Source organism: Sander vitreus, chromosome 4 (genome assembly GCF_031162955.1).
Source record: "Sander vitreus isolate 19-12246 chromosome 4, sanVit1, whole genome shotgun sequence".
NCBI lineage: Eukaryota > Metazoa > Chordata > Actinopteri > Perciformes > Percidae > Sander > Sander vitreus.
The window spans coordinates 38495482-38518807 of NC_135858.1; the positions used below are offsets into that span (position 1 = coordinate 38495482).

General features: G+C 41.1%; 1 protein-coding gene across 1 annotated transcript in view; it reads left to right on the forward strand.

The window, feature by feature from the left end:
* Positions 1 to 13483: 13483 nt before the first annotated feature.
* Positions 13484 to 23326, forward strand: part of etnk2 (ethanolamine kinase 2) — a 22703-nt gene continuing 12860 nt past the window's right edge. Inside the window, exons 1-4 of the mRNA XM_078249566.1 lie at positions 13484 to 13918; positions 20643 to 20780; positions 20888 to 21009; positions 21574 to 21714. Of these exons, the coding sequence (XP_078105692.1) occupies positions 13772 to 13918; positions 20643 to 20780; positions 20888 to 21009; positions 21574 to 21714 (548 nt within the window). The 5' untranslated portion in view covers positions 13484 to 13771. The remainder of the gene's footprint in view (positions 13919 to 20642; positions 20781 to 20887; positions 21010 to 21573; positions 21715 to 23326) is intronic.

Sequence of the window (23326 nt, forward strand, 5' to 3'; positions counted from 1 at the left end):
GCGCCAGTAAATTTAAAGTATATGCAAGAAAGTGCGGCCAATTTTGGTGCAGTGGTTGTTTGCTCTCTATTACAAATGTGGATCACATATCAAATATTGCCAAAACAGATTGCAATCTCACAGTGTTCCTCCACAGGGAGCACTGAGCAAGTTTGTGGTGGAATGTGTCTGATAAATAATCAGATGTATACCTACATGTCATACAAGTGAGTTCTTTTAGACAGATTATATGATTTGCAGATGGCATTTTGTGGCGACTGTCATCCAGTGACAAAAACAAGTCACAACAATCCACAGTGAGTCATGGTGGGTTTCAGTTTGCACCTTTGCCAGAATGAATCTTACGTGGATCTGACTCACCCACTACCTGTGTGTCGGCAACAACAAAAAACAACAAAAAAGTGCACCTTCTGTTACCTTGGAAATCAAAACTGAATATGTTTCCAGGAAACTGCGCAACTGCCAGGGGAAATGCCTTTCCCCACCCTGACCACCACTTGTCACACACCTGACAGCCATAACAAAGAGAGCGTCTTGATTACACTCACCTAGGCATGACTGGACCATACCACACACATTCCACATGAATAACACTCCACTGCAGCTCCTCACTATAGCATTACACATAGACAATAATTACTACCTCAGAATGAGAGTCAGAACAATTTGTCAATTGACAGAAAATGAATCAATTAAACATTCAAATCATTTATCCAGCCACATCAATTTTGAATGCTGAATCTTTGCTGACTTCTAAATTGTGAATATTTGCTCTTTAAGTGATTACAATGTAAATTCAATAGCTTTGTGTTTTGGATTGTAACTCAGACAGAATCATTTAAAGACGTCCATTTAACCAAATACAGAAAGAAAGAAAGAGACACATGTAACTATAGTCAAAGTCCAGCAAATACAGAAAGTTTCAAGTTTCAATCATAATCATTAATTATCAAATACAACAATTACCAAAACACGGTGCTCAATAAATATAAATATAAATAAATATATATAATGTATGAAAAAGAAATCTCACAAGTAAAAAATAAAAAAAGACATAATGATAATGTAAGACATAAAAGTGTGCAAGTTAAAATATAGGGATATAATATAACAACAATGTGAAATAAAGTAATAAAAAGTGTTTGCACACTCAAAAAACAAATGTTTCAGCGATGTTCTTTTAATTCCATTCTCTGAGGTTGCATACTGAAGAAGGCACAGCTGAAATATGTATTTTACTCCCCTACTGAACACGGAAGCTAATCAAAACATTTTTAAAAGAGTATTTGATTGGGTGTGCAAACTTTTTTGTCCTTGCTGACATTTTATAGACCAAATGATATATCCAAGAAAGTAAGCTAAAGTGATAATGAAAATAATCGATTTCAGCCGTACGTTATAACATTACACAGTATGCTGCATTCAGGGCTGTAGCGTATAAGCAGATATTCCCATCTTTTTATGAAAAACTATTAGTATTCTACAGACTTTTTCGGTGGCTAATCAAAAATGTCTCAGGAAGCAGGAGACGTAGGGCCCATGACAACCAACAATTCAAATCAAAAATGAAAACAGTTTGAATGGAAATGTGATTTGTGCAGACCAGCAAAGAAGAAAACTCACCTCTCTTAATAAACATGGAGAAATGTACAGAATCATTCAAAATGAATCACGAACGCTACTGAAGACTGTCACTTTTTCACCTTTGCATACCACACCCTAATGTACTGATTAGTCATCTGAAATCACATGAGCTCACAGAGGGAAACCTGAGATATTGTTTAGTCTTTGATTTGGTTTCCAGCACTAATCTGAATATGGTTGAACTGCAGAGTTCGCGGTGACTCATCTTGGGGCTTTTACCTTTGGAAAGGTGTGTGAGTTTACAGTTTCAATCTGTGCTACTCAAAGCTACTTCCCCAAGACAAACAGTATTCTCAACCACACACAAATCATCCTGAAGATATAAAAAGACACTTTTTGCCTGTGGCCTGTTTCACGGACATGTGGGGGCAGGCAGAGCTTAGTTCAGGTCCTATGTGTCTTGGAAACTATGTTCTTCCATCCAGGCTCCCAGGAAACAATCTGTGATAACACAATCAAGGTCAAGGTATGCACTACAGCCACAGATACACACACACACACACACACACACACACACACACACACACACACACACACACACACACACACACACACACACATTGTTTTTATTTAACGCACCAACGTAGACCCCTCAGTTGGTGTCCATCATGCAGCCAGCATTGGCTATTTGTAGTAGAAATGATCTACAGTTTTTGAAAATATATTTTGATGGTGTTCTTACCTACTATGTTCATGTAAATGTATACAGATTTCAGCTGAAAAACTCTATTCTGCATAGAAAAGTAGAACATATTGCACTCAACTAAAAACCTACACACATACTGTACGATGCCCACACACGGAGTAAGTAAATGCTCTTTGGTGCTGTTGTTACAGTTAACTGCATCCATTCCCAGGGGCTGCAAAACACAAAAAATGGGTTGTGCAGCTCTGTCATCATCACCAGGGATAATTCAAGTTGCAGTATGTGTGACCCTCCCTCTGTCCTGACTGGTATTTCTTTGTAATTACTGTAAAGCTCTTGTTTCGCCATCAAGTTGCATCCAAAAAGAGCACAGGCTTACATAAATCACATAATAGGTGTTTTGGTGAGGGTAAATGCTCTCTTTATCTGTTCTTCCTATATATATATGTGTGTGTGTGTGTGTGTGTGTGTGTGTGTGTGTGTGTGTGTGTGTGTGTGTGTCTGTGTGTGTGTGTGTGTGTGTGTGTTTGTGTGGGCTAACTAGAAGTTAATGTGTGGCTCAGCACTAGGCCCCTCAGTCCTGCTGTCATGTTGCCTCCCTCTAAGAGTCAGTCGTCCAGCTGCTGCCTGCTCTGGGTGAAGGGACCTGATCTGAAAATGAAAGGATGGGAAGCAAGAAGAGGGGGCTGTAAATGAAGGGGGTGGGGGTCTGGAGCCGTGTGTGTGTGTGTGTGTGTGTGTGTGTGTGTGTGTGTGTGTGTGTGTGTGTGTGTGTGTGTGTGTGTGTGTGTGTGTGTGTGTGTGTGTGTGTGTGTGTCTATGTGTGTGTGTGTGTGTGTGTGTGTGTGTGTGTGTGTGTGTGTGTGATGTGTGTGTGTGTGTGTGTGTGTGTGTGTGTGTGTGTGTGTGTGTGTATGTGTGTGTGTGTGTGTGTGTGTCTATGTGTGTGTGTGTGTGTGTGTGTGTGTGTGTGTGTGTGTGTGTGTGTGTGTGTGTGTGTGTGTGTGTGTGTGTGTGTGTGTGTGTGTGTGTGCTCATGCATGCATGCCTGAGTGTCCTGTTGTTCACCTTTGAGAGGAGGAGTGAGGCAGTATCAGTATTGATAGGAGTTGGGTTAAGGCTTTGTGTTGGCTGCCATATGCTCCTCTGAGGGTCAACTAAAAGACAAATACAACACACACACACACACACACACACACACACACACACACACACACTGCTATACTGTGTCAGTTGACTGGTTTAACCCCGCAGAGATGTGGAGGTCTCTAAATGTGAGGTCCCACATCCAAACCTTTTTGCCAGCATTTGCTTGTCATCCTCTTACTTTTTTTAGTGATCTGGGACCATTTCCTGTCACGGCCTGCATGTTTCAGGACTGAGCCACATGTCAAGGACAGGATGAGCTCATCATAGTATCATATGTGGCTGTTCAAAAACACAGTGCTACAGATGCTGCATACTGTATGCAAAGCATCTGTCTCCATTGTGTATTGTGTTCTGTTGCCAAATTCAAACAGAATGAAAACATTGTTTTATATTTTCTATCTCATTTGGCTGTATTTACTCACTGGCTATTCTCGCATTGCCAGACCTATCTTCACAGCACTGTGGAGTAAGGTCTGGCTACACCACACATTTATTATAGGTTGTTTTTTTGCATATATTTTTGAACCAATCAGTTAGCTGGATACATGGTTAAACGTAACTTGCTCTTACCAGTGTATACTTCGTCCACAGCAATCCTCTCCAATCGGTTCCAAAACATCCCGGTGAGAGAGGAAATGCCCTAAACATATTCTTTGTACATCTTTACAATCCTTCCCCTGAAACAATGCACAATTCAAATTTTCTTCAAAACTTGACATTTTTAAGCATGCAGCTTGCTAGCTCGAAGTTTGTTGTTTCCCCTAAGAGAATGTATTTTGAGAACAACACACAGAGAGTGGAAGCCTAACATCCATAACATAAAGATGTCAGGCTTTATCCTGGAAATGAACTTCCGTTGATCCAGACTTCTCACTGGCAAACAGTGATGCCAGTAACGCGTTGAATCTATCTGACCACTTTTTTCAGTAACGAGTAATCTAACACATTACTATTTCCAAACCAGTAATCAGAATAAAGGTACTTATCCAGTCACTGTGCGTTACTATTTTTGTAATTTTCCTTAGTAAAAATATATATTTTTGCTTTCTTCCTGCGTCTCGGGGAGTGAAGTAACGTATGCGACAAGTCACGTTTTCAACATGAGGACAGGTCACGTTTACAGACGAGGACAGGTCACGTTTTCAGCACGAGGACGGGTCACGTTCACAGCACGAGGACAGGTCACGTTTTCAGACGAGGACAGGTCACGTTTTCAGACGAGGACAGGTCAAGTTTACAGCACGAGGACAGGTCACGTTTTCAGCACGAGGACGGGTCACGTTTACAGCACGAGGACAGGTCACGTTTTCAGACGAGGACAGGTCACGTTTTCAGACGAGGACGGGTCACGTTTACAGCACGAGGACAGGTCACGTTTTCAGACGAGGACAGGTCACGTTTACAGCACGAGGACGGGTCACGTGTACCACGCAGCGACACAAACGTAAACAACAATGGAGGGAGGAGAGAGACGTGCGTTTTCTAGCTGGAAATACAGTCACTATGTTGAGTTTGTGTCAGCTAAAGACAAATTAAGGTTGGTTGTCCACTCTGTGCTATCTAGCTACAAAGACACTACGTCAAATTTGAAGAAACATTTGGAGTCGCAGAACTGCAGTCAAACTTACAGAGCAAGTCCCAGCAGGTGGTGCGAAGCAGAGAGCAGGAGGCCCCCCACCACCCAAACAACCAAAGCTGGACCTCGGTGCTAAACCAGTAAGTGGGGGAGAGTTGAAGAAGTTGATGGGGCAGTATGTTGTAGAGGAAATGCTGCCCTTAACACGGTTGACTCGCTCTCTTTTGTGCCATAATAAACAAGATCCGTACTACTGGCCATGCCTAGCTGCCTCACAGTAAACCAGCTGTCATTTTGATGTTGAGGCTGTGGGGGTGTTGTCGGCAGTTGTTCAGTGTAACTAATAAAGTAATCTAACTTCGTTACTTTTAAAATCAAGTAATCTGTATGGTAACTAAGTTACTTTTTCAAAGTAACTGTGGCAACACTGCTGGCAAAACATTTCATTAACTACAGTATAGTGTCATGGTGCTTACCAATTTGAGTTCAAAAGTTTAAGGTTAGAGTATATGGCCGATGATGATCTACATCTTCATGGTACTTTGGACTTGAACAGATAAGCCAAGAGCCATTCGACAGAGCCACTTGTATGTTACTGAACAAGCAGCTACAGCTTGATTTTGTGATAGGACAAACAGTCTTTTGTCAGCAGTGTGTAAGCTTTGAGTGTTTTGGTGAGCTCACTACTTTGTTTGCTCAGGTGTGGTTTTCTATAAAGTATCTGCAGTGGGACAATCGCTGAACTACATCTCTGACAGATCTCTAACTCTGAAATGAGACTTTAAATACAGCGGCCAACATGGGGGGAGTGAAAAAGAAAGGAAAGATGAGAAGAATGAAGAAAATGGTGTAAAAAAAGAAGGGAAATCCAATCCAATCCAACTTTATTTGTTTTAAAACAACCAAAGTTGACCAAAGTGCTATACAGAAGAATAATTAAAGCATCATAAATAAAAGACATAACATTATGACATGAGTAAAAATAATAGCTGCGCAATAAAAAGCAATCAAAATAAATAATTAAATGAAGTAAATAAAGTCGACATCTTACTAGGTGTCAAAGGCCACAGAGAAGAGATGGGTTTGAAGACGGGATTTAAGAACAGACAGAGAAGAGGACTGTTTCACGTGCAGAGGCAGATCATTCCATAATTTAGGAGCTGACACAGCAAAGGCACGGTCCCCTCTGAGCTTCCGCTTAGTTTTAGGCACACTCAGGAGCAGCTGATCCTCTGACCTGAGAGAGCGAGTGGGGATATAAGGGCGTAGAAGCTCAGAGAGGTAGGGGTAGGTAGGCAAGACCATTCAGGGCTTTAAAAGCAAATAAAATACTTTTAAAATGGATCCTAAATTGAATAGGCAGCTAGTTAATTATAAAGACTAATAGTAGCTCAGCTTTAAGGCATTCATTTAAAGAAGAATACAAACAACCACCAGGACTACACTACTACTACTGCTGTCCTGTAAGAGTGACATTCTAAGATACACAATAAAAATGTGTTAATGATCAATTAATAATAGGTTGTTTTATAATTTTACTGGAACAAAAAAATAGGTATAATGTAGTAAATTGTATTTGTTTAATTATTTTCAGTTTACAATAAAAGCTTTTAGATTCATCAATTCAATTCAATTCAATTTTATTTATAGTGTCAAATCATAACAGGAATTATCTCAGGACACTTTACAGATAGAGTAGGTCTAGACCACACTCTATAATTTACAAGGACCCAACAATTCCAGTGATTCCCCCAAGAGCATGCATGGATGCGTAAGTGCAACAATGGCGAGGAAAAACTCCCTTTTAGGAAGAAACCTCGGAGAGACCCAGACTCTTGGTAGGCCGTGTCTGACGGTGCCGGTTGGGGGTGTGATGAACAATGGCAATAATAGTCACAATAAAGATATTGTAATAGTTATAATAGTTCATGGTGTCGTAGAGCACGGCAGGGCGTAACAGGGCGCGGTAGGGCGTTGGCCGGACATAGCAAGTCGAAGCCGGGCATTGCAGTGCGTAGCAGGGTGTAATAGGGCACAGCAGGGCGTAGGGCAGGACCACGGCGACAGCTGCCACCATGATGTAGGTGCCATCATGATCCACGACGATGATGCTGGGCGGAAAAAGAACATAAGGACTCCGGGGAATAAGCTCCCCGGTGCTATGTTAGTAACAAGCATTCCTGTGACATGGATGCACACAGATGGAAAGAGAGAGGAGAGAGGAGCTCAGTGTGTCAAAGGAGGTACCCGGTAGTCTAGAACTATAACCGCATAACTAAGAGCTGCAGAGAAGGGGAGCTAGGGAGGCTGTGTTCCGTGATTGTGGCTACACACCTTCCCCCCGCCAGTCTAGGCTAACGCTGCAACTCCTCATACCCTAAATATAGTAAGCTTTCTATGAAGAGAAGCCGAGATAGGGAGGCAGTGCGTCATGACTGTGGCTACACATCTTCCCCCGCTGGTCTAGGCAAACGCTGCAACTCCTCACTCCCTAACTATAAGCTTTATCGAAGAGGAGAGTTTTAAGTTTACTCTTAAATGTGGTGACGTGTCTGCCTCCCAAACCCAGACTGGGAGCTGGTTCCACAGGAGAGGAGCCTGATAGCTAAATGCTCTGGCTCCCATTCTACTTTTAGAGACTCTAGGAACCACAAGTAACTCTGCATTCTGGGAGCGCAGTGCTCTAGTGGGACAATAAGGTACTATGAGTTCTTCAAGATATGATGGTGCTTGACCATTTAGAGCTTTGTAGGTCAGGAGAAGGATTTTAAATTAAATCCTGGATTTTACAGGACGCCAATGCAGAAAAGCTAATACTGGAGAAATATGATTTCTGATATGATCATCAGAAAATCTTTACAATGTTATTACCATGATGAAGGCCTCGTTACAGTAGCAAGTGTTACCTTGATCTGACAACTGTAACTCTGGACAGTGGTAAAAGATGACAATAGGTAAACAATATATACAGTCATGTGAAAAAATTAGGACATCCATGCTGAAGTTGACTAAAAAGAGTAATAAAAAAATCATCTTTTGGAAATTGATCTTAATGCCTTAATTAAAAAAATGAGGAAAAATCCAACCTTTAAGGACACCAATTTTGTTTGTGAATGAATAATGTATTGTCAATAAATAAATGTTCTTTCTTAAAATACAGGGGGCATAAGTCAGTACACCCCTATGTTAGATTCCCATAGAGGCAGGCAGACTTAGCATACCTAGAGATTAACATGGTTGTATTTCAGTTAGTCTAATAGCTGGTTTGATTTGCATTGAGAGATGATTTCATGGAAGGTGCCCCATGCCAATCTCTAGGTATGGTGAAGGGTATGTGATGATGGGGGGTATGGTGAAGGGTATGTGATGATGTGGGGGTATGGTGAAGGGTATGTGATGATGGGGGGTATGGTGAAGGGTATGTGATGATGGGGGGGGTATGGTGAAGGGTATGTGATGATGGGGGGGGTATGGTGAAGGGTATGTGATGATGGGGGGTATGGTGAAGGGTATGTGATGATGGGGGGGGGTATGGTGAAGGGTATGTGATGATGGGGGGGTATGGTGAAGGGTATGTGATGATGGGGGGGGTATGGTGAAGGGTATGTGATGATGTGGGGGTATGGTGAAGGGTATGTGATGATGTGGGGGTATGGTGAAGGGTATGTGATGATGTGGGGGTATGGTGAAGGGGATGTGATGATGGGGGGGGGTATGGTGAAGGGTATGTGATGATGTGGGGGTATGGTGAAGGGTATGTGATGATGTGGGGGTATGGTGAAGGGTATGTGATGATGGGGGGGTATGGTGAAGGGGATGTGATGATGTGGGGGTATGGTGAAGGGTATGTGATGATTGTGGGGTATCCTTCAGTGACCTCCCATTCACTACTTTGATGTAGATCATAAAGTGGGCACATTGTTCCGCCACATCTGTCAACTTTGAAACCAATTCATGTCCTCGCTCTGTGTGGGTTAGTATCAGTGTTATAAAGTTGTGTGTGAAAGTAAACTCTGCCTGCCACAGTTTTATGATCTGTGTGTGTGTGTGTGTGTGGTGTGTGTGTGTGTGTGTGTCGTGTGTGTGTGTGTGTGTCGTGTGTGTGTGTGTGTGTGTGCGCATGTGTGTTTGTGTGTGCCACATTGTAAACAACACTCCACAGTGTGACAAGTGTAAACATTTCCTCATTCCTGAGATATTTAAGTAGCACGGGTCTACCTTTGAGCTGTCCCACCTGTGTACAAGGTCATGGCTAAGATACATGTGTGCACATTCATTCACATCCCCACCCTATACACACATCCACACCTATTCACACACATGCACGCACACAGATTTCCAACTGCATTCCTGAGAGCCAGTGAAAAGCCTGGCTGAAGGTTGGGAGAGTAGGTGAGGCGTGTGGCTACAGGTAGAGCTGCGGCTCTGAGCTGTTACATACACAGTGTCTGTGTTAGACTGCACACACCAACACATCCCCACTGTGTCCTGTGGCCATAAGTCATTTGTAAACATGTACATAAGCATAGCTACTCAAAATGTTAGGCATTAACAAATGATGCATCCCTTGCTGTGTGCACATCTTCATTGTAGTTTCTAACATCCACAATACACTGCTCATCAAATCAATAACCCCCATCTCACACATGCACACACTGACACAAACAACACATTTACAGTGCCCCTGAATGACTTATAGGAGGGGTACTTTGAAACAGGAAGCTGTTTGAAGTAGTACAGCAAACCAGGACATGCTAGTCCATAGTAACCTTTTTAGGAATAAGAAATAAAATTAGTTTTTTTTCTGTAACGCACCATGACCTGAGGTCAGCTGCTCATATAGGTGCAGAGGATACATGGTTCGCAGTGCACATGACACCAACTTCAGACTGCAATTATTGTCTTAAAAACTGGATCTGAACTCAACAGGCCCACTTTCATGACATTCACTGCCATAAGGTCTGTGTGAGAAGTCTGTGAGCTGACCGCTGTACCGTTTTCAGGGATAAGACAGGTATGTTTAGTGTTATTGATGTAATACAGTATTTTGATTAGGATCAGTGTGTACACACACACACACACACACACACACACACACACACACACACACACACACACACACAAACACATCACGATCAGAATACTGATATATAAATATATATACATATATATATATATATATATATATATATATATATATATAAACAAAATGTAAAGAGCTGTATAGTGTTTAAAATGAAGAGGACAGAATGTGCAGAATACTGATCAAGGAATGTGCAAATGTTCACACTATAAATATATACAAATAAACTCAATGGGAGTTGTAGATTAGAATATAATAAATATAATTAAATACAATGAGAAAAACATTCAAGGAAAACCACTTGTCCATAAAAATGTAACGAAGCTGACAGACACAGTAACTAAATCATAAGCCTGAGAAAACCACCTCCAGAGGTCTGACTGGACTGTAGTCAGTGAGTAGGTCAGAAATATACAGAGGGGCCCTGAAACCATTAAGTGTACTAAGAGCCAATAAGGGGTTTGAGCGCTGGAGTAATATGTTTAGCATTAACGCATCAGGACTCTGGCTGCTGCAATAAGAATGTTATGAGAAGATTAAACAGATGTATCTATATAGACAAAATCATCCAAACTTCCTGTGGACTTGTTTATGCATCCTGGCTTAGCACACATAGTCGTGGAGTGGTTGCCTCTAGTAATATAGGCAACAAGTTTGAGCAGATATAATGTGGACGGACAACCGTGGCTGTTTGTCTCATTGTGTACAAGCTGTTTGGCTCTTTAACATTTTAGTGACAGCCAGCAGCAGAGTCATGATGAGCATGAATAAGTTTTAAATGCACAGAGTAAGATTCTAACTAGAGTATTACTGTAAATATTTGAAATCCTATCAAAGTGTCCTTCCCATCTTTCAAAATGTTTCAGAATTGCTTTTTTGATTTGATTTGAAATGATCAATGACAACTTCAAGATTTAACTAGTTCAATTGACAACAAGAAGTATGCAGTATGCAAGTATTTTATACATCAATGATATATGTAAAATATCTAGTATTGTGAAATGTGTTGCTTTGCCGATGACACCAATCTTTTTAGTTCTGGGGAGAACCTACAGCAGCTGCTGGAGGCTGGCTCAGAAGTGAAATTGTGGTTTGACTCAAACAAATTATCACCAAATCAGAATAAAACTGAATTTATGTTGTTTGGAAAAGGAAAATACATTTGAATACAAATGTTGTTGTGGTGATTAACAATAATATGTTAGAAAGAGGTTATAAGAATATGTTTTTGGGAGTGATACTAGACCACAATTTATGCTGGAAAGCCCAAATAAATCATGTACGTTCCAAGTTAGCAAGAATAATTGGTGTTTTAGGTAAAACAAGGTATATTCTGAACCACACAACATTGTACATATTGTACTGCTCTTATATTACAGAAGCACACTACAAACAATATGCAGACTTAAAAAAAAGCAAAATGGAGAGTATGTAATGTAGGTCATCGTGAGCACACTAATCCATAAAGTCATATAATCTGAAAGTTATGGATCTAGTTGATTTTAAAATGGCGCAATTAATATACAAAGCGAGAAACAATTTGCTTGTGTGTTTCTGTTCGTGGGGTGACTCTCTGGAATACTTTGGAGGACAAAATCAAATTCAAAATGAAATACACAAGAGCAGTTCTGGAAAGGTCCAGTAAAGAGGAGAGAGGTTGTGACTCATGAGTAGAAATGTTCAAATTGATTGACTGGTTGTGTATCATGTTGTATTAACTTGTTTCAGATTTGTCCTTTAGAATTTAGTTGTGCTTGATAAATATACTGGATGGTTGCTTAAGGACAGTACACAAATACATTATTTAAGGAAATTATGGAAAAGTAACTTAATTGATTGATTGATTAATGCAGATATATTTGTTTCTTTCTGTAATATGATATTAGGGGCAGGACTATATATGCATTATGTTTCTGCCTGCTCCTTCTTGAACCTATCCTTTTTACATACATACATACATAAACACACACACACACACACACACACACACACACACACACACACACACACACACACACACACACACACACACACACACACACACACACACACACACACACACACACACACACACACACACACACACATATACTTACATACATACACACACACACACACACACACACACACACACACACACACACACACACACACACACACATACTTACATACATACATATATACACACATACACACATACATACATACTGTACATACATACTCTCCCAGAATGTTAATGGGGTCAACAGCAGTCCTTGTTCTCCTGAAGTCTATGACCATCTCCGTGGTTTTGGTCACATTACAGGGTAATTGGTTCCCTCTGCACCATTCAGTGAAGCAGGCACCATTCAGGTTTCTGTACATCTGACTCCTGTCCACCTTTAACACACCAAACAACTGCATAGAAGAGGTGAGGAAGACAAGTGTGAAATAATAATAAGTGTAAGACAACTCCTTGATGCAGTTGATAGAAACTGATAGTTGTAGTATTCTCTCATGTACTCATCCTAACTAGAAGTAATCCTTCAGGGTAACCTGCCACCTGTTTGCACCACTATACTGCCACCACTTGACTGAGAGTTGGTACTGCCGTAGTGGAGGTTGCCGTTCATGCAGGTCATGTTCCCTTCATTTCATCTGTGTTGGCTGTTTGGGTGTTCATTTGTGTCTTTAACTTGTCTACTTTATGTACAGTACTACTCCATTTACCGCGCAGTGACTTCATTTCTGACATAGTTGGTGTTTGTTGTCAAGTTTAAACTGACAGTTCATGTAAACTAATAATAATAATAATAATAATAATAATAATAATAATAATAATAATAATGTCTTTATTGACTTGTTGCAGCTTTCTGGATTAGATGTCACAGGTAGAAAATAACAATTTAGTAAAATGTTGAGATTGTATAGAAAGCTATCTTGTACATATCACTGGCTGTATTTATCTGGTGGCTGTATTTTGTCTTTGCTAATAAAGATTTGCATACATAAATTAATCTGAGAGAATTAAGGGGTGCAAGAATTCACATTCAAAGGATTATGGAGCATGGGTGAGAAAGCACAGATCAGGGTACTGTTAGGGTTTTTATAGGATATGATGGATAAGGATTTAATAGAATGGAAAGGGTTTTTATTTATTTTTTAATTTTTAATTTTGTTTTGTTTTGCAATTGCTTTGTTTTGCTTTGTTTAGTTTCTGAATGGAATTAGATCGCCACACTCCGGAGCAGAATGTGGCGGTAATGCACCAATGAGCTGGATGAAGAAGAAGGATTCAGCTGCTTTTTATTCGGCTGAACCCGGACCGCATTCGGAGATAATGGGCGTGGCTCGACTGTGGTGCGTCGCTCAGCTCTCAACCGGCGGTACAATCGGATGATCACGGGCGGGCGGAGCCAAGTAGGAGGAAATGGTCTAGTTGGCTCTGGCTGCTTCAAGAAAACCGGCGACGAGCATCCAAACCCGGCAGTTTGATCGCACGTCTTCGCTGCTTTCAATCCATTACTGCAACAGCAATCAAGCAAGACACATCTCTCAAGCAAAACGTCATTGATTTACTGGAACACATCGACATTTAGCGAACGTTACTTATAAACCAAGCAACACCTGTATGCTGCGATTTCTAGAAACACCTGTGAACGGCTCGGAGATTAAATAGATAAACGGCTGCAGGATGGAGACGCAGATACATGTGCCTGTCGGGTCGCCGGTAGTTAGAAAAATCCCCATTTTCGTGGACGAACACAACGTGACGGAGGGAGCGATGAAGCTCATTAAACAGCTGAGACCGGCGTGGGACACGAGCCATGTAAAGACCAAGGTAACGTTAGCCGCTAAGATAACGTTAGCTCAGCTGTACGGAGTATGCTAGGCTAGGCTAGGTTAAGATAGACAGCTCAAGCCTGCAGCACCACCAAACACTAATGTATCAGGCAGGCAGCAGGAGGGCCGTGGAAACATCTCTACTGGCTAACGTTAGGGTACATTATTTTAACAAACTACACACCGCCGTCTACACTCTCTTCCTATTTGTTGAATGAAACCGTGTTATCTTTTTTATTTTGTTGCAGTCTTGGTAGCAAAATAATATGGAAGCGTTAGCTAAGCTAGCAAGACGCTCTCAGACCTGAACTCCCCCAAAGGCCAGTAAGGAAACATTCCTGTTACATACAGTTTTATATGTCCAAAGTTCACAACATGTAACACGAAATATCTAATGAAAGCCAAGTCACGCTAAGCTAAGCGTCAGTGGCCAGCTGGTGGTGACGTGATGCTCGTGGTCAGGTGAAGCAGACACACCTTCTGAAGCTGGCTGCTGATAGTCCACCTGTTTATCATGTCTCGTTGCCCTCTTGTCAGAGGTTTTTAGACCAGTGTGATTGAATGTTAATACTAATAGAAACATTAAAATATATATAGAATATATCAGAATTTAGTTGGGCGAACTTTCTCTAAATGCCAGTTTTCCAGAAAGTAAACTAATTCCCCAAAGTAAATATGTGGAATGGTGTAGTTAAGTATTTCACAAGGCACAGCAATATGCAGAGGTGGCATGTAATGGGACATTTAAAGCCAACGAAAAGGGAAACGTGAAAAAGCCCTAAACAACAATCAATCATGACCAAATTTCTCTCTCATATTGCTCCTCATAACCACTGAAAACTGTCAAAAAATCCAACCTATGAAGAGGAGCAATATGACAGAGAAATATGGTAATATAACGTCCATAATAATTGGACTTTGGGTTAGATGTTTTGACATTTTTCAGTGGTTATGAGGAGAAATATGAGAGAGAAATTTGGTGATGATTGATCGTTGTTTAGGCACATTAAACCACGTTAAGCTTTTTCACGTTAAGTGTTTTAGAATGTTCAGCCGAAAATAAGGGTGCTCCGATCAGGAGTTTTGGGCCCGATCCCCGATTGCTGGAAGCCATATCGGTCGATACCGATTACCGGGTCTATTTGAAGCCTTCTATTTATCATGTCATATATTTATCATATATTCATTTTAATATTCTTAACAACAATGTATAAGTATTAAAATTAACAGAAGATAATGTATTGTGAATTGTCAACTGTTTACTTTTATTGACAGGAAACGTTCCACTTCCTCTGTTAGAAACACACCTTAAACCGCTTGGAGCTTAACATATAAAGCCTTATTTCGGAATAAATTACAAAAAAATAGAGAATATAGTACAACATTTTCTCACGAGTAGTGCGTCATCTGATCGGCCTTTATGGAGACCACCGATCAAACTATTTAAAGCCTTTATCGGCCGATAACGATCGGTGACCGATCAATCGGAGCACAGAAGGCAGACATAAAGGTCAGATAACATACAGACACACACACAGATCTGTGCCCGTTCTACAAATACAGCTGAATGTGTGTCGGCTAATGTTTCAAACCAAACTTGAGATTGAGACTATTTCAAGTTTTATTATTTCCTGAATTCACAGTGACGGGAGCGACAAGGAGAGGGTCTAGATGGAAATAATTTAAACCAGCATTTCTGAGCAGTTAGTCATAACCAGCAGTCCAAAACGGTCAAACATGGAAACGTAGCTAATTTTCCCATTTGAGAGACTTAAAGACGCTACTATATGCTGTACATACTTTCTGTGTCCGTATGTGTAGGTGTAGATGTATAAATGTACCTGTCTATATTTTATTTGTATATAGGGCTGCACGATATGAGGAAAATATACAATAATGTTGTTGAAAATCACGATAACGATAATACTTCCGATAAATAAACAGAACAAAAGAAAGGAATTAATTTCCACATCTTTTATGGAACAAATTCAACATTGAATTGAATATTAAAGGCACCACTAAAAAAAGAGACGGTTGTATTATAAAGGGAAGTTTACTACTGATGTTTTCTTTCAACTGAAAGTCCTTGCACACTAAGTCCGAAATTGACGTGAAGTGAAGGAGAGGCAGAGCGAAATTTCTTGCAACGGATGAATTAATATGCATCACACTCAGTGTGCAAGGTTTCTGTGCGTGACAAATTTTTAGGATGACAGATACGAAAAAACGCATACGAACATTTCAGACTTGGTGTGCAAGGACCTTAACACACAAAATCTCGGGAGTGTCTTCTCGATACGTCACAGCCTTTTGCGATGTGTATTGCACCAGTTGATATCGCGATGATGATAAAAAAAACGATACGTTGTGCAGCCCTATTTGTATACATGTTCTGTGTGTGTGCATTTGCGACCAAATTGGTCGCACTCTAGAGCCCTGGGGGTGGGGGGAAAAGTCAATTCGTAGATGAATTGCAATTCTCTCTTGAAACATTATGCCTTGATGCAGAAAAGCCCCCCCTACCCCCCTCTCTATCTTCTTGCATGGTTTGGCTCCTGGCACCCAGGGGCTGAGTCAACTAATAGGACAGCTGTACAGCTAACCCAGCTAATTAGTTAACAGCTAACTCATGTCTTGTCATACTGTCATGTCAGTCTTATGCACACCTCTTCAAATAAAGTGTTTCATTTTTTTGTTTCAAAGGTCAAGGTTAATTCTATTCGTCATTTTACAACACAGGGTTGCACAATGAAATGTAAGTTGTAGCTCCTTCATGCTGCGCAAATGCGACCAAAATGTGTAAGGGTGCGACTAAGATTGTTCCCAGGTCTCACCGGTGCACCTAACGTCCCCATATCAATATGGTTTAATGTTGCGTTACATGACCCATGCCTTCTGTAAAGCTGTGCCTGTGTTTGGATCTCCCCCCTGCAACATGGAGAGACACAGCACCGCCGGTCCACATGCTGACATTTGTCTACAGTTTTAATTGTTATTAACGCAGCTGTATATTGTTAAGTATGAGAGGGAACCTGTATTGGTACCAGTGTTCCTGCTGGTAAGCCTCTGTTAGTGCGGCCGCCACGGCGAAAAACACATTAGAAGTTATTAAATGCAACTAACTTCAGTGTGTTGAGTAATAGCGTGAGACGGAGCCTGCTGGACCTGGGCGAGAGATGTGACCCATGGCCAGAATATCATAGTTCATAAAAATGCAGCGCAGTGACGATACAGACATTTCATAGCCTACACAAGACGTGTTACGCCGCTGACCCGCCAAAGAGCATTCAACCCGTGCTGGACCCATTCATAATGAGTCAGCCGTCACTCCGTGAGTAGCATACACAGTCCATCACTCTCCCCCTGTCTCCCTCTGTCTTTCTGTCTGTCTTTCTTTTTTTTTTTTCTTTTTTTTTTTAAGATTTCGGCCTTTATTTTGATAGGAAAGCTGAAGACATGAAAGGGGAGAGAGAGGGGGGGAATGACATGCAGGAAAGAGCCGCAGGTCAGAGTCGAACCTCTATCTATCTATCTATCTATCTACCAACTGAGCTATCCGGGCGTCCTCTGTCTGTCTCTGTCTCGCTCTGTCTCTCTCTGTCTCGCTCTGTCTCTCAACAACTTTTTTTTTTTTAATATATCCTAAGCTATTTATTTCAGATAACTTTCTGAATGTGTTGCAGCTGTATATTTTCAAACTGGTAAAATGTCTTTTCATTTTATTTTAATCACAGTCTGTTTTAATGAGAGTTTGTGAAAAGTGGCTTTGACTTAAAACTGAACATTTAGCCCACTTTGTAAAAAAAAATACAGAGCTATACATCGTGTATCGCCATTCAGCGCTAACGGCGACGCAAGGAAAAATTTGGGTGCAACTACATTTTGTGCTGGTGCACCTAAATAAAAAAAGTTAGGTGCAACCAAGGCAAAACGTTAGTCTGGAGCCCTGACCCCTAATATATATTGAGTGGGCACACACACACTAGGAATAATCGATTAGGCCTAATCCATTATTGTATCCATCTCTGGTATACATTTTGACTTGTGAGTTTTAACCACTGTGAGATTGTGCAATATGCTTCGTCACCCCAAACTAGCACACCTGAGTGTGTTTTTGAGCCATCCATTGGAGACACAGCTTGTCAGGGAAAGAAAATGCATAATTGATTCTTTTTAAAATGATAAAGTGGCTAATGTGTCGTGGCCAGGTCAAAGTCTTTGGATTAGCTCACAGTTGGCACGATGACACCATTTCCTGCTATTGCTCACCAGTGGCACAGTTTGGACACAGTTACGCCACCTATTTGTTTACATCCTGCTGGATAGTCTCTCTGGATCCGATATCCCACCCATTCACACAAACCTGCAGCTGAGGACGTGACAGTGTTTATCTCGACCTCTACAGGCCAGGCAAGCTGAGATTTTATCGGTGAGCACCACAAAAATCAGGCTTTTTGTCCCACTGGAGGCTTTTGTCCAACAGATCTCGTATGGAGTTTTACAGCTTCACAACGCATAACAATGCAGCAGAGAATAAGGAGATTAATGTAAAAAAAAAAAAGTGTGTTGGTTGAGTTGGGGAGGAGGTTCTCCGAGCAGCAGGACCATTGTTTTGATGGGAGCGGGAAGCGCTGTATGTGGTGGAGAGCAGCAGGGCAGCACTGTTGACAGAAACATCTGATTAGCCTCGCCACCTGGACAGGAAGACTTTTACTGTAAATACACACTGTCCGTTTCCTAACATCGCACAAACACACACACACTGAGTTCTGGAAAAACAGCAGAGTGTGCCAACAGCAACAGAGCAACAGTCTCCTATTACAACTTTCTCATGCTGAAGACTTCATTTCATTGCCGCCTCAGACGCCTTGCAGTCAGACCACAGAATGTAGACTCATTCATGGAAAAAAAATAAATAAAGCGTCACGCAGTTTATGGCTGCATGTTTACCTCTGTCTGGGTCCAAGCTTATCGCTGTCTGTCGATATGTTGATCGCTGGTCTTAGCGGTGTATTGTGTGGCGGGTGGAAGGGATCAGTCATGTTGTAGTAAAGGCGTGTATGCTTGTGTATGTACGGTCATAACAGAGATGCCTGCGTGCCCATCTTTGTGGTCAGCCACGTGTGGAATGCCAGATATGTGTGAGTGAGCGTCTGGGCCCGGGGAGATGCAGGCAGTGTGTATGTCGTCATTGTGTTCGCTGTAGTGGGATGGACTGGCCCACTGTTTTTCACTGGAGCAATGTTGTCACTCAAATATGTAAGGCCTAGCTTTAGACACAAAAGCCTGTTTGCTTACTCTTCATTTTAGAAGAGGCCTTTGACTTAACTTGTTAACTCACTGATGCAAGACCAACACCACCGTACAGATGAGGCAAGTAGTCCTGGCTGTGGTCCGTGGGAAGGTGTGGTTAGACGTCTAGACCCGTGCACATCAAAAACACTGTTGCAGTTCTCCGGTTCATCAATTTATATTGTACAGTATAGCCACAAAAATTGTACCATAAACGCCAAGTGAATAGTATCTATCAAATCTCATCAGCGTACAAACACCAGTTTCGACAAGAGGTCTACATCTTACAATTCTACAATTTATATTCTTAGCTTTCATTGGCATATTTTGGCATGACAAGTTATACGGGTAACTTCTCTTGTCAATCTCCCTGTAACGTCAGTTTGACCACCTCCCATCTAAGTCAAGGACCACATTAATGCTCTTGCTGTGATTGCATGTTGGCAGGTTTGTTGATATTTTGTAATTTGTTTTAGGTCCCATAATAATAATAATAATAATAATAATAATAAGTGGCACTGTTAAATTTGTTATGTTTTTGTCTGCAGATTTCTGACAGCAGGCCTTTAAGGTCCTTGGTGTGAAGGTCTTGTTTTTAGTTACTGGGTAACCTTTTTATGCACGAAACAAGCCCACGAATAGAGAGAAGCAAGTAATGCACGAATCAATTTCAATCACACTAATAACGACAAGTTTGTGCATTTGAAAGGGTTTAGTGAATGCAACTTGGAACAGTTGCAGGAGTAAACCTCAGGGAATAAAGGAATGGAGGTGTAGGACAAGAATCTGAAAATGTTCTTGCTTCTCATTTTAGGCCCACAGCCTCACATACATTTAGAAGAGACTTTTTCTCAAGAAGTTTTGATGTTTTATTTTTGTTTGACTCCCATGAACTCCTGTATATGACAGTGACCAACATCCTGTTTCAGACCACCACCGTGATGTGACCCATAAGCAAAGTGAATGACACTTACATCAGCACGCTTTCTAAATAAAACCATTACATTTGACTGTGCACCCTACCCGCCGTGTGCTGCAGTAATTGCCCGGTAATTACCAATTCTATCGATGTTTAACGTAAGTAGTACTTAACTTTGGAAACATGACAATTGGAGTGTACCTAAAATGCAAGTTGGTTGTTTTTTGAATGGTGTTGATGGGCAAAAAAACATTGGAGATACATGTTTGAAATAGCTCTTAAGGTGCAGCCTAATGCCATGCGCCATATGCAGGTTGTACATAACAATACAGTACATGAATCTATTGGAAACCAACTGCATTATTAGGATGTTGATAGAACATCAATATATATAGTTTATATATCCAGTGGAATTCAAGATTTAGTTTGAGAACCACTATCGTGCTGCACAGTCGGAGGTTGGGGGTATTCCTCTGGATAGCTGTGATCATTTATTTTCTTCCTCTTCCAGCTCTTCACTGATGGAACCACCAACAAGTTGGTGGGCTGCTACGTGGAGGACAGTCCAGAAGACGTGGTCCTGGTGCGAGTATACGGGAACAAGACAGAGCTGTTTGTGGACAGAGACAATGAGCTCAAAAGCTTTCAGGTAGTGTTAAAGAAAACGAGTCAAAAGGGTTGCGCTCGCCTGTGAATGTAAATGCTTCCGAAATGGTTTCTCTAATCTAATTCTGATGTTTTGTGTCTCTCCTCTAGGTGCTACATGCTAATGGATGTGCTCCTCGCCTCTACTGCAGCTTTCAGAACGGCATCTGCTATGAGTTCATGCAGGGGGACGCTCTCGGGACGCAGGATGTCAGAGATCCTTCCTTGCTCAGGTCGGGACATGGTACAGTCATGGGACTACTCCAGGATTTGTTTTTACTGAATTAGCTAAGAGATGGTAGAATTGTTACATTGTCCCAAGTAGCGTTGTACTATTATGCTCAGAATCCTCCTAGGTTTCTTTATTTTACATGTAGACACAAACTACTTTACAATGCAGAATGCTTCGACGCCGCACAGGAAAGAGGCAAATGAAGCTAAAAACGTGAGTCGCATGCAAATGATAGTTGGTAGATAATCAACTTTACAAAAACAACTGATCATAGGCCTATTCCAAAGACTGGTTTGGAAGCAGAGGTGTTGCTCATGTCACTTTATTACTACAGTAATTAAATACTAATACTTAATCTGGTTAAACATTGTCCTTGGTGTTGGCTTTTCAAAACTAATCAACTACATCAGCTCAGTGTGTGTGTTACATGATATATTCAGTTGACTCTTTCTGGGAACTCTGAACTTCTTTATAACTGGACACTAATACACAACAGTCAATAATGTACTGGTTCATGTTGAAATCTGGTCACAATGAATACCTGTGTGTCCGTGTCTCCTCTCAGACTGATATCCAGGGAGATGGCTTGTATCCATGCCATCCATGCACACAATGGCTGCGTCCCCAAACCCAACCTCTGGATCAAGATGCAAAAATACTTCTCCCTTGTGGCCACCGAGTTCACCGACCAAGCGTCCAACGTCAGGTGAGATCTGGCTTCTCAGTAGTTCTTGGTTGGTGCTCCTACTTGTGGCTCAGCACACACTGATAATGATGCAAATAGTTCCTAAAACGCAGCCTGATTTGCCTGTAACAGAAGTTATCAGGAAAGAATCAATTTTGCTTCAGCCTGATATCAACTCTTTTTGCACCAGGATCTTACAAGTTACCCTGTTTTCTAGGTACCAGAGGAAGTTTATCTAACACATGATATGCAAAATAGATGTCTGGCTATGGAGTCAGGAAGTGAGAGGTTAATACTAGAAGGTGGCCTCCTTTTTCCAGAACAAACCAGAAGCTTTACAACCAAGTACTCTTACTGAAAGTACTTTTTTAACCACACTAGCCGGGCTCTAGACATGGGATTGTTGATCAGTCAGTCCACCAGACTGAAATATCTCAACAAATATTGGATGGATTGCCGAGCAATTTTGTACACACATTCATGGCCCCCAGATAATGAATCCTACTGACTGACGATCTGCTGACTTTTCATCTCGCACCATCTTCAAGTCTACATTATATGGTTTATGATCAAATACCTGCAAAACTAGTAACCTTCTGTCACATCAGCTGTGCATTGTTTTTAGTGCTGATTAGCAGATATTAGTATGCTAACTTGCTAAACTCTACTTCTACACTGATCCGGCTCATATTTAAAACACATTTGTCACGTGGAAATGAGTGTACACTAGGGTTTCTGGGTTGTTTATTTGACAGGGTTCCGCGGGTCCTTAAAAAGTCTTAAAATGTCAAATTAAATTTCGTGAAATTAAGGTCACAAAATGTTGTAAATTTGCTGTAGGTATTAAATTAGCTGACCGTGTTTTTTAAGATGATGGGGGTAATTTGTCGCTGATGGTCTACCATAAATCACCTAATGTCTTTGGTTACCTCACCTTTTGTAGTCTTTCAGAGATGAGGCCTTGCAGCATTTTCAGGAGTTTTGTCACGTTAGCTAGCTAACGGCGGCTAATGCCTGCGTTGTTTCAACGAACATGCTTCTCAATTGGCGACTTCGAGTGGTTTTGTGTTGCCGCCAGAAACTTGAAGGGCAGAGGTGTTGTGGAATCTTCACACGGTAAGCCGACACGATTATACAACGTTTAACGTTGCCAACAAAATAAAATAGAGTAATATTTTAAGTGATGAGCCTGGTGTGCTGTCATCATATATGTATTGGCTGTCATGCTGATTTGAGCACATTCTACATGTCTAGTTGACCAATCGGATTGCCTTTTTGAATCTACTTGTATACGTTTTTAGCTTTTTAAGGATGCGCAAGGACTATAAGGACATTATTGAGCTCAATAAATTCTTTCCTATTAAATATTTTTTTCCAGCAATTTTAGGTCTTAAACTATATTTGTGGTGGCCTTAAAAAGGTCTTGAAAAGCATTACATTTGACTTCAAAAATGGTGCAAGAACCCAGTTTGAGGCCTCTGTCCACAGTGACAGAGATGAGACTGAGCCATTATTATTTTGTTCAAGTGTGTCAAGCCGCATAAACATGATCCGCCAAGGGGAGCGCTACCATTGGCGCCGCTCACCACTCAGAATTGCCGCTTGGCTCAAAGCTCAAATTGTTTCAACTTTG